This window comes from Carassius gibelio, chromosome B15 (genome assembly GCF_023724105.1).
Source record: "Carassius gibelio isolate Cgi1373 ecotype wild population from Czech Republic chromosome B15, carGib1.2-hapl.c, whole genome shotgun sequence".
NCBI classification, from domain to species: domain Eukaryota; kingdom Metazoa; phylum Chordata; class Actinopteri; order Cypriniformes; family Cyprinidae; genus Carassius; species Carassius gibelio.
In genome coordinates this window covers 21,104,040-21,116,842 of record NC_068410.1, presented here as the reverse complement: position 1 = coordinate 21,116,842, position 12,803 = coordinate 21,104,040, and the positions used below count along the sequence as shown (strand labels likewise).

Here is a 12,803-nt window from a genome sequence, read left to right as displayed (position 1 = left end):
TTCGACTAGCATGTTGCTAACATGTTGCTAACATGTTTACCATGTTGCTAACATGTCGCTAGCATGTTTCTATCATAATTAACATGCAACTAGCATGATTTTACCATGATTAGCATTGTTGCTAGCATGTTTCTAGCATGATTAGTATATTGCTAGCATGTCGCTAGCATGTTTCTAGCATGATTAGCATATTGCTAGCATGACTAGCATATTGCTAGCATGACTAGCATGCGACTAGCATGTTGCTAGCATGAGTAGCATGTTGTTAACATTTTTCTAACATGATTAGCATGGGACTAGCATTTTGACTAGCATTATTTTACCATGATTAGCATGTTGCTAGCATTTTCTAGCATGATTAGCATATTGATAGCATGTTGCTAGCATGTTTCTAACATGATTAGCATGTTGTTAGCATGTTTCTAGCATGATTAGCATGCGACTAGCATGTTGCTAACATTATTTTACCATGATTAGCATTGTTGCTAGCATATTATTGATAGCATGTCGCTAGCATGTTGGTAGCATGATTAGCATGTTGTTAGCATGTTGTTAACATTTTTCTAGCATGATTAGGATGCGACTAGCATTTTGCTAGCATTATTTTACCATGATTAACATTGTTGCTAGCATATTTCTAGCATGATTAGCATATTGCTAGCATGTCGCTAGCATGTTTTTAGCATGATTAGCATGTTTGCTAGCATGACTAGCATGTGACTAGCATGTTTCTAGCATGATTAGCATGATGTTAGCATGTTTCTAACATGATTAGCATGCTGTTAGCATGTTTCTAACATGATTAGCATGGGACTAGCATGTTGTTAGTATGATTTTACCATGATTAGCATATTGCTAGCATGTCGCTAACATGTTTCTAGCATGATTAACATGTTTCTAGCATGATTAACATGTTTCTAGCATGACTAGCATGCGACTAGCATGTTGTTAACATGATTAGCATGTTGGTAGGATGTTCTTAACATGATTAGAATGTGACTAGCATGTTGCTAGCATGATTTTAGCATGATTAGCATTTTGTTAGCTTGTTTCTAACATGACTAGCATGCGACTAGCATGTTTCTAGCATGATTTACCATAGTTTACCACAATTTACCAAAGTTAACCATGATTTACCACAGTTTACCATTATTTACCACAATTTACCATAGTTTACAATGATTTACTATAGTATACCACGATTTACCATGTTCAAGTATGATTTACTGATTCTAGCATGATTTATCATAGTTTACCATGATTTACCACGATTTACCGTAGTTTACCATGATTTACTATAGTATACCACGATTTACCATGTTCAAGTATGATTTACTGATTCTAGCATGATTTATCATAGTTTACCATGATTTACCACGATTTACCATAGTTTACCATGATTTACTATAGTATACCATGATTTACTATAGTATACCACGATTTACCATGTTCAAGTATGATTTACTGATTCTAGTATGATTTATCATAGTTTACCATGATTTACCATAGTTTACCATGATTTACCATGATTTACCATAGTTTACCATGATTTACTATAGTATACCATGATTTACCATGTTCAAGTATTATTTATTGATTCTAGCATGATTTACCATAGTTTACCATGATTTACCATAGTTTACCATGATTTACTATAGTATACCACGATTTACCATGTTCAAGTATGATTTACTGATTCTAGCATGATTTATCATAGTTTACCATGATTAATTATAGATAGATAGATAGATAGATAGATAGATAGATAGATAGATAGATAGATAGATAGAAATAGTCATATAGATAGATATATAGATTAGATGAGTTTGAATGAGTTTAAATTGATTAGCATCAAAGCTTTCTCAAGCCAACTTAATGAAGGACTATAGCTCATGAGCGCCCACTTCTGCTCTGGAGAAGCTAATGTTTGATAGTCTCTTTTGTGTTTCAAGCTAAAGTGAGATGACAACACTTCAAACTGAGGGAAATGGGCAGCATAAAGAGATCTTACTCTACACTTATCACACCTTGACATCAAAATATGACCTTTGAACCACATGTACAAATACAGGAGATCAAACGACATGGCAAAATTAAAAATGTATCAATGAAATGCATTCCAGCTTTGTGAAACTTGAACATGTGTGAAGTAGGGAGGTTGATGAACTTTAGATGTTGTCAGATAGTAAATGATTTGCCATCTGAATGAAATATCTGTGTCTTACATCTAGCGCTTGTCCTGTGCCTGTGAATCAGATGGACAGCAGCAATTTATCAGTGGTGACAGTCAAGCTGTTGTACACAGGACAGAAATGTAGGCTAACATCGGCTAACAACGTAATTAAACACTATTAACAGCAATGGTTATATGTTGCAATCAAACGTTGGTAGTTCTGAATGTTTGAGGGTTGACATCAAGTGAAGGCAGCCGCAGGAACGGCTTCTGAAGAAAGTCTAGGCATTTCTTCTTGTATACTCATGAGAAATACACCCTAAAACACAAGAATCTGCTTCTCTGTATGAGATCTTTGGATCTGTGATGCATCTCTGATTTGATCCAATCACAAAAGCTCCAGAGTCCAGACTGAGAGTAACAAGTCAAAAAAGCACTATTCAAAATGAAAAGACAACAGAATTAATTTAAGTACAGAGAAGATAATACAATAAATACAGTACAATAAATACCAAATTTTAGTAACCCTTTGCACTTATGTATTTATTTATTTGTTTGTTTTTAGAAAAGTGTGTAATGTGTTTTATGGTATGACACAATTGTGGGATAATGTGTTGAGTGAATTCTCATATTTCTTCAGTCAAGACTGTGATCTATCTCAGCCGTCAGACTCTGCTCCGTGTCTGGGGTTGTTTATCTGCTCCTGTTTGATTATCATGCTCAGTTTGGGGTTTTCCTTCTTTACTTCATTCTGCCCCTCATTTCCCTTCTGTTGTTAAATGTCATTTCGTTAGCCGTGTTCCTAGCTTTGTGTTTATTAAATACTCCTCGCTCCGTCGTTCCTGTGCTCCGTGTGTGAATCAAGACTCCAGCTCTTTGAAACTCTGTTGCATCACGTGTTAGAGTTACTATCATGCATAAAACCCCTTAAACAACACTGATAGGAATACTAAGATATAAATAATAAAACCATCAAAGCATTTCAAAATTGTTACTTTATTGTAACATATCATAAAATTGTTATTTTAGTGCCACCAGTATTACAAGATCATTATTATAAATTATTTCGTAACTTTGAACTTTGAATTTAGTGCAATATTGATGCAAATTTTGGTGCATTCAGGAAGTAAACTGCTCTGGTCATGTGACAATTTGCCCTAACCAAGTGAAACTTAAACATATTTATTAGAGATTATTTAAAACAAAGGAACAATGGACAAATGCTGTTTTGCCATTGAATATTAATGATCAGGACAATGAAATGTTCAAAGTTTTAAGGGACGTTAAACTGGGACGACAACCTAAGAGATATTATTAAAAAAAAACATATCAAAGACTTATTTTCTTTAGACAACTTAAGTTTGGAGTATGTAAAGCTGATATGTCTCTGTCACTGAAGCGTGCTGATGCTCTCAGTTATAGTGTGGTTTATAGCTCCACAGCTCAGCACAGAAGACAGATTTGTGAAATCACTCAGGCTGCTTCCAAAAGGATTGGTTGGGATGTGATCTTCCCACTATTGATGAGATCTGTGTCTCTCGTTTACAGAAAAAAAGGTTTAACAATCCAGAAAGAGCCCTTGCATCCAGCCAGACATCCCTTTACACCTCTTGGTTCAGGCAGACGCCTCAGAACAATTAAACTTTTCTGAACAGCTCGTATATATTTTATGTATGTATATGAACAGCTATGTATATATTTGAATGTGTTATTTTTGTTGTAGAGATCACCAAACAAATTCCAAACAACTAGGGAGTTTGGTAAAAAAAACCATATTTGCAGATAATGCAGTTAAACGCCAGTCAGTAAAATCTTTAGGATTGTAAAAATGAAACTCTTCTTCATGGTCACTTTAGAGACTGATGGGATTAAATTGTTCAAGTGATTCAATATTTAGTTTCTAGAGTTATGAAGGCAAATATAACTATTTAAAACATTTGATTTTTTTTGTGAATTTTCAAAGCATCTGGAGACGCTCCAGTAATAATAATGACAGTAAACGCAATATTTCACTAATTTCATCCTCTGAGTAACTCTGTATTCTTCATGTTGACAGAAACAGATGAAGAAGAAAAACCTGAATGCAATGCTTTAAAAGCTTTATCTTAGCTCTACTGGGGATGTCTTTTTGTGTGTGTGTGTGCTTTTTTCTCACTAAACTTATTACGCATCCCAGACAGCAAGCAGTTTCGGCCCAGGTCTGGCCCACATCTGGCCCGCATGGATTTCATGCGGGCCAGATGTGGGCCGGATCTGGGCCAGCACTATGTTGCTGTCTGGGATTATTATTATTATTCCATTTTTTTTTTTTTGTCATTTTGGATTAAAGCTTTTTCTAAATGTGTGTTGGCTGTTTTACAGCTGTTATTGTGATGCAGTTGAATCACTTGACTTTCTGAAGAGACCCTTTCTGCTTGAACGGCTGTGGAGGTCATTCAGACCGTGTGTACGAGTGATTACCACACTCTCCTCGCAGACCCAATGCCCCAATCTCTTATCAGAGGGACGTTCAGATAAGTCCCGGCTCTTACAAGGAAAAGCCTGAAGCACTACTGCCATTGATTTTTTTTCCTGAGTAAATCACTGTGTTTGCTTAATTGGTTTACTTAAACTCCTACTCAGATGAGCTGATATGAGCATGAACCCGTCAGGAATGTTTTCCCTGATTTTATGTTGTATAGGGTTCTTGTCTATCTGAAAACAAGACAAGGGCAAACAGATGGCATGTGACTGAAGAACTGAATCTTTAGTAGCCCATGTTAATGATCTGACTCTCCGTCTGAGCGAGTCGCCCTTTGGCTCCGGCTGCGATTGGCCTCCGCAGAATCTCCATATGAGGTGAGACCTCTGTGTGTGTGTGTGTGTGTGTGTGTGTTACCTTCTGGATGGTGCATTGCTTCATATTAGTAAAAACATATGAAACTAAAATGCACGCTTAATCTCAGCTGCAACATTTTAACATCAAACATTTAGTAATTACTTTTTAAAGAAATTGTGATTCTCTGGAAACAGTGACTTGTTTTATTTAAATCATATTTTCCCACCTCAGACTAAACTTACCTAAGCTTTAACTACATGTTATTAGTACATCCTAACATTTATATTAGTAGTAAAAAAGGAACATTTGTTTTTCAAACATGTTTGTGCCAGTCCTGTTGCATTCAGCATGCTATCGTTAAGAGTTATGGAGTCAAAGGTCAGGGCACAAAGCAGATTAGGCTACGCTAAATGTCATTATTTACATTCTTGTATGCTGTTCCAAGAACAGTGTGATTGAATCATGTAACAGAGTTCAGTATCCTGTTCATCCCATCAGCACTTCAGGACTAGCTTCCGGAGAAAGCCCGGTTAACATGTTGAGAAAGTGTAACCTGAGAAAAGAACATGTTCAGAACAACTGAAAATCATTTTGGAAAATAACTTCTGTGTTCAGAATGATCAGAATCGCTAAGATCTATCTGTTAAATGTGCGATAACAGCATATATTAAGTAGGAATATATGTCAAAGTACTAATGTTAAGAGTACACTGTAAAATGGTTTGTAAGGTCTCCAAAAAAATGTTCCTCAAATGACCAAAACTAATTGAAATGGATGTATCCAAGTCCAAAACCAATATATATATATATATAATTTTATATGACTGAATTCATCAGTCTAAACAATGTCAACAAACGTCATATTTAAGGGTGAGATTTGATGGAAATAACTGCAGTTGACTCATTATTTTCTTGTGGATCTAAACTGCTTCAGAAGTAATAGATATAAAGATGTAGCACATGGTAAATGAGGAATGAACCAGTATATCTGTGAGGTTCACTTATAGATGTGGACTAGCATGCATGCATGTGCTGACCCCCTCGATTGGGAACCTTTGAACCCTGCGGGGAGGAGGTGAGGGGTTGAGGTTCGGGCCCCCTCCCTCCGTCTCGACCCTTTAAAAGAGCCGTCCCTGGCCCTGCTCTTCAGTCTCGTCCCAGACCCAGACATCAACAGGTAAGCAGCGTTTACTTACAGCAGAGTGTTCTGGAGAGCGCTAGCAGAAAAATGAGCTTGTATTGAATTATATATGAAAACTGCAATCAGTTTTTTTTTTAAGTACCAAAAGTAATAATTGTATTTTGGAGATGAATAATGAGACCTCTTTGATGAAATATGATTGGTTACTGTAGATGTGTAACCTTTCTTCTCAGATGCGTGAAAGGAGTATCAGGTTAGACTGAAGTTCTCCAGGTCCACAACAATGTGACCGAGTCAATCCAATTTCAGATTACGATTCAGATTAAGAGCTAATCTTCTTGTGCAGCCTTTGTAACTCTGTCTAATCTGGGATTAATTAGAGTCTAGTCTGACATTGGCTGTAGGGGAGATCTCAAGGAGTCGTGCTGCAGTCTCAGTGTCAGCATCCCCTTGGTTAGAAACCTTAAACCTTTGTATTGATTGTGATTAACAACATCTGTGTTTCTTTGTTCTTTTTGGCCCAGATCCATGATGAGGTTTGTAGTCCTTGCCCTCGCTGTTTTACTGGCAGGTATATAAACCCACTACTTCTCTCAACATTGTCAAAACATCAGCATTGTTGTCTTGCTTTCCAGATTAAAATGTATTCCAAGAAAAATGTTATTAAACTTTTCATAAGATATCAATATTTTTTCAAAGAATACATGTATATATCCTGTTTCTAAATCTTTTAGTTTTCTTCTGGTTTTGCCAAAAAGTGTTTAATATCTTGCACAATTTAGCTTTTCATTTAAAATATTTGGAAGAATGTCTAGATATTTTTACTGAAAAACAAAAACATAAAGATGCAGTAAATCTATTTGATAAACATTATTGTATTGAGTTAACTGGTTCAGATGAAACTGTAGTTCAGATCTAGTCAGACTGAATCTGTGTGGTTTGCTCAGGATGCCAGGCCCGATTCCTGCAGGACCAAGCACCATCGCAGCTGGAGCACGTGAAGTCTGCGCTCCAGGTCTACGCTGATCAGATGAAGCAGTCGGCACACAAAGCCCTCACTCACCTCGACGGCACAGAGTTCGCAGACTACAAGTAAGAACAAATGCTTTGAGTTAAAAGGATGTAAGACCATAGTTCATCTTCAGAACACAAATTAAGATATTTCTGCTGAAATCAAAGAGCTCTCTGACTCTTCATAGACAGCAACGTTCCCAGGTCCAGAAATGTAGTAAGGACATCGATAAAACTGTCCATGTGACATCCTTGGCTCAACTTCAGTTTTTCAAAAGTAGGAGAATACTTTTTGTGTGCAAAGGAAACAAAAATAACGACTTTATTCAATAATTCCTCTCCCAGAGTTTCTGTCTTCCACAATTTTATCACAAGTATCACGATGAATTTGCAAGCTTTACCCTAAGCGTAAACAAAGCATAAAACGTTGATTATGTTGTCAAAAGTATTCTCATTGCAGTTGAATTGGTATCTATGGAGGGTCAGAGAGCTCTTGAATTTCATCAGAAATATGTTAATTTGTGTTCCGAAGATGAACAAAGATCTTGCATGAGCAAACAACATGAAGGTGATTAATTAATGACAGAATTTTCTTTTAGGGGTGAACAAATAATTTCTTCATTCAATTTTCATCTTACATTTATACATGAACTATTCCAGCAACAGTTAACCTAAATCCTCGTCCTGTTCAGGCAGTTCCTGGGCCAGTCTGTGGACAACCTCCATGGCTACTTGCAGGGCGGCTTCCAAGCCATTGGCCCTGTTGGTGGCCAGGTGCTGGAGGCCACTAAAGACACACGCGAGAAGCTGGCCAAGGACGTGGAGGAGCTCCGCAAGAAGATCGAGCCCATGCGTGAGGAGCTGAGGCAGGTGCTGCAGAAGCACTTCGAGGAGTACAGAGGCGAGCTGAAGCCTTTCATCGAGGAGTACCTGACCAAACAGCAAAAGTTCATGGAGGAAATGAAGACCAAGCTGGAGCCTCTGGTCAAGAGCTTGAAGGGGAAGATCGAAGTCAACTGGGAGGAGACCAAGTCCAAGCTGATGCCCATCTTGGAGGCTGTGCGTGAGAAGGTGGCAGAGCACATCCAGGCCTTGAAGACACTGCTGGAGCCCTACATCCAGGAGTACAGGGACCAGGTGGAGAAGGGAGCCCAGGAGTTCCGCCAGAGCGTCAAATCTGGAGAACTGAGGAAGAAGATGGAAGAGTTGGGCACGGAGGTGAAGCCTCACTTCGAGGCTATTTTCGCAGCCGTCCAAAAAGCTATGAGCAAGGCATAAACCAACCCTTTTTTACACCTTCTCTTTACCTTCACCAGTGCAGAGTGTCAACATCTCGAGCCATCATCGTCTGGAAGGCTTTTCTCCAAGCATAACTGACCTTCGCTGAAGCACATAGTCAAACATGCTCACAATACACTCACATGCACTTTTGACAAATTAGACAGGACTCACATTGGCTCTAATGGGCAAACACAGCTAAGAATTTAAGAACTCTGAAACCTGTTCTTTCAAAAATGCCTAGCAAAAATCCTTTGCTAAGCAGCTTTTTGTTAAAAACTGATTTTCAATGTTCAATGAAATAAAATAATAATAATTAAAAAAAAAATCTTCATACTATTTCTAGAAGTGTGTCTTATTTTTAAGAGATGTTTTATTTTAAAGTCTGATTCCACTAATAACAAACCATCAACTTTGCCTCAAACTCCTAATTTTCTGCGTATTAATAGTTAGTAAGGTAGTTGTTAAGTGTTGGTATTGGTTAGGGTTAGGGATGTATGGTCATTCAGAATAAGCTCTTTATAACTACTATAACTACTAATAAACAGCCAATATGTTAAAAATAGGCATGCTAATATGCATCTAGTTGATAGTGAGAATTGGTCCCTAAACTAGGACATTTTTTTGACATTATATGGAAAAATATAAATATATTAATATCAAGTCCAAAACATTTTTACATTATTATGCACAATAAAATAATCTGATTTTTTATAATAAAAAATCTGAATTAGGCAGTCATACTGTTGCAGTCACTGGAAATTAATATTGCCTACCCTTTTTTCAATCAGGACCACTTTCGTCAAGTATATTAATTATAATTATATTGCATACAGTTAGTTTTGGTGGTATGGTTCTGTTCTGTCCATGCAGCCTTGCTTGAACAGAGCGGGAAGAGATACAGAACATAACCATTATATGCATACATAACTACAAGCAGCAATGCGATGGGAGAGAATTTAAATAGACCGCTTGTGATAGGTGTCAAGACTGGATTGGTACATGTCAGGAACAGCTGACTGTCGGCTGATGCAAGCGTGACTGACGTGGCCTGACTGAACTAACACCATGCTGAATAATTCAAATGCACAACAATGGCCTTAAACTAAAAAGAGATTTAGATCTGATTAACAAGTTGATTACAAAAATGTGTCAGCAATAATCAATTCATCATGCTTTAGTGATCTTTTACTTATTAGTAACAGGGCAAGATGGATGTGGTGGCCAAATTAAAGACCCCAGGACAGACCATGTCAACACCAACCATTATATTTTACTGAACATATTAATCAATCAATCAATCACCTTTATTTATATAGTGCTTTAAACAAAATACATTGCGCCAAAGCACTGAACAACATTCATTTGGAAAACAGTGTCTCAATAATGCAAAATGATAGTTAAAGGCAGTTCATCATTGAATTCAGTGATGTCATCTCTGTTCAGTTTAAATAGTATCTGTGCATTTATTTGCAATCAAGTCAATGATATCGCTGTAGATGAAGTGACCCCAACTAAGCAAGCCAGAGGCGACAGCGGCAAGGAACCGAAACTCCATCGGTGACAGAATGGAGAAAAAAAACCTTGGGAGAAACCAGGCTCAGTTGGGGTCAGTTCTCCTCTGACCAGACGAAACCAGTAGTTCAATTACAGACTGCAGCAAAGTCAGATTCTTCTAATGATGTAGCAAGTACTGTACATCGGGTGTTATGGGAAGTGTTCCCAGTTCCGGTTTACCTAATTAATGCAGCCTAAAAATCCTTTAATGGATTTGGATATTAAAAGCATATTAGTATGTTATGTGTAAGCCAGGTTAAAGAGATGGGTCTTTAATCTAGATTTAAACTGCAAGAGTGTGTCTGCCTCCCGAACAATGTTAGGTAGGTTATTCCAGAGTTTAGGCACCAAATAGGAAAAGGATCTGCCGCCCACAGTTGATTTTGATATTCTAGGTATTATCAAATTGCCTGAGTTTTGAGATCGTAGCGGACGTAGAGGAGTATAATATAAAATGAGCTCATTCAAATACTGAGGTGCTGAACCATTTAGGGCGTTATTAGTAATAAGCAATATTTTAAAATCTATACAATGTTTGATAGGGAGCCAGTGCAGTGTGGACAGGACCGGGCTAATATGGTCATACTTCCTGGTTCTAGTAAGAACTCTTGCTGCTGCATTTTGGACTAGCTGTAGTTTGTTTACTAAGCGTGCAGAACAACCACCCGATAAAGCATTACAATAACGTATAGCGAATTCTCTGGTGTAATAGATGCCTTTGGCCTTACGCAACATATAGATAAAGCTACTCATAAACTGGGACACACACTTGATTTAATTTTATCGTATGGTTTTAATGTCGATAATATTGTGATTGAGGAGGCCACTTTCTCTGATCATAAGCCTATTACATTTGACATCACCCTTTTCAGTTCCCAGCAAACTGTCAGAGTTCAGGATCATTACTGTCGCCAGATACATTCTCTTACTGCATCTCAGTTTTCTGAAAGTTTTTTAAAGTGATGTTAATGTTGCATCTATTATTGCAACAGAGGCATCATTCTCCTCTAGTCCGGATGAATTAGTCACCCTTTTTCACTCGTCTTGCTCTTCCATACTTGACTCTGTAGCACCTTTCGCATACACTCGCTCCAAACTTAAATCTCATTAATGGTTAAATGAGAATACGCGCTCTCTTAGACAGGCCTGTCATAAAGCTGAAGGGAAATGGAAAAAGGATCATCTCAATGTTTCTTTTCAAATTTTTAAATCTGCATTAGCTTCTTTTCAGGCAGCAGCAAAAATAGCCAGAGCAAAGCACCTCTCTGATTTGATCAGCAAACACTCAAACAGACCTAAAATTGTATTTAGTACAATAAACTCTGTTATCAACCCCTCAAATTCCCCAGTTGTTGATGTATTTACATTTACATTTACATTTAGCAGACACTTTTCACTTTTTTATTTTTTTTTAAGTGCAGGCGAAAAAGATGAGTCTTTAGATGTTTCTTGAAAATGAGTAAAGAATCAGCTGTACGAATTGAGATTGGGAGGTCATTCCACCAGCTGGGCACAGTCCAGGAAAAGGTCCGTGAGAGTGATTTTTAATTTCTTTGGGATGGCACCACAAGGCGTTGTTCACTTGCAGAGCGCAAACTTCTGGAGGGCACATAAGATTTAACCAGTGAGTTTAGGTAAGTTGGTGCTGTGCCAGTGGTCGTCTTGTAGGCAACAGTACCTTGAATTTGATGTGAGCTGCTACTGGTAGCCAGTGTAACCTGATGAGGAGAGGAGTAACATGAGCTTTTTTTGGCTCATTGAAGACAACCCTAGCTGCTGCATTCTGGATCATTTGCAGAGGCTTGACAGTACATGCAGGAAGGCCCGCCAGGAGAGCATTACAATAGTCCAGTCTGGAGAGAACAAGAGCTTGGACAAGACGTTGGGTGGCTTGCTCTGACAGGAAGGGTCTAATCTACCTAATGTTGTATGAGGCAAACCTGCAGGACTGGGTCGTTGTAGCAATGTAGTCAGTGAAGCTTAACTGATGATCCATCACAACTCCTAGGTTTCTGGCTGTCCTCGAAGGAGTAATGGTTGATGAACCCAGCTGCATGGAGAAGTTGTGATGAATCAATGGGTTAGCTGGAATCACCAGTAGTTCAGTCTTTGTAAGGTTAAGCTGAAGGTGATGGTCATTCATCCAGCTAGAAATGTCACTCAGACAGGCTGAAATGCGAGCAGCTACCGTCGGGTCATCAGGCTGGAATGAGAAGTAGAGTTGGGTGTCATCAGCATAGCAGTGATAAGAAAAGCCATGCTTCTGAATGACAGATCCTAAAGATGTCATGTAGATGGAGAAGAGAAGTGGTCCAAGTACTGAGCCTTGAGGAACCCCAGTAGCAAGGTGGTGTGACTTTGAAACATCACCCCTCCAAGACACCCTGAAGGATCTGTCAGAGAGGTAGGACTTCACCCACAGGAGAGCAGTTCCAGAGATGCCCATCTTTCTGAGGGTGGACAGGAGAATCTGGTGATTAACAGTGTCAGAAGCAGCAGACAGGTCCAGTAAGATGAGTACCGAGGATTTTGAAGCTGCTCTTGCTAGTCGCAGGGCTTCAGTAACCGAGAGCAGAGCAGTCTCAGTTGAGTGGCCACTTTTGAAGCCAGATTGGTTGCTGTCCAGGAGGTTGTTCTGTACAAGGAACATAGAAAGCTGGTTGAACACAGCTCGCTCAAGTTTCTTTGCAATGAATGGAAGAAGGGATACCGGTCTGTATCTTTCAAGAAACGCTGGATTTAGAGATGGTTTCTTGAGCAGTGGGCTTACCTGAGCCTGCTTGAATGCTAAGGGAAATGTTCCAGAGTGAAGAGAGGAGTTGATAA

General features: G+C 38.5%; 1 protein-coding gene across 1 annotated transcript; it reads left to right on the top strand.

Annotated features, from left to right (window-relative positions):
* Positions 1–6,095: 6,095 nt before the first annotated feature.
* apoa1b (apolipoprotein A-Ib) lies at positions 6,096–8,759 on the top strand. Its single transcript, XM_052576662.1, has 4 exons — positions 6,096–6,167; positions 6,656–6,702; positions 7,079–7,223; positions 7,835–8,759. Exons 2-4 carry the CDS (start codon positions 6,660–6,662, stop codon positions 8,418–8,420), a joined length of 774 nt encoding a protein of 257 aa, XP_052432622.1. The 5' UTR covers positions 6,096–6,167; positions 6,656–6,659; the 3' UTR covers positions 8,421–8,759.
* The last annotated feature ends 4,044 nt before the right edge of the window (positions 8,760–12,803 follow it).

Bases quoted from the DNA above. Each gene is read 5' to 3' on its own strand.
- apoa1b (XM_052576662.1), top strand. From the start codon at position 6,660: ATGATGAGGTTTGTAGTCCTTGCCCTCGCTGTTTTACTGGCAG. The intron at 6,703-7,078 runs GTATATAAACCC...TGGTTTGCTCAG, and splicing joins CCTCGCTGTTTTACTGGCAG to GATGCCAGGCCCGATTCCTG. The intron at 7,224-7,834 runs GTAAGAACAAAT...CGTCCTGTTCAG, and splicing joins ACAGAGTTCGCAGACTACAA to GCAGTTCCTGGGCCAGTCTG.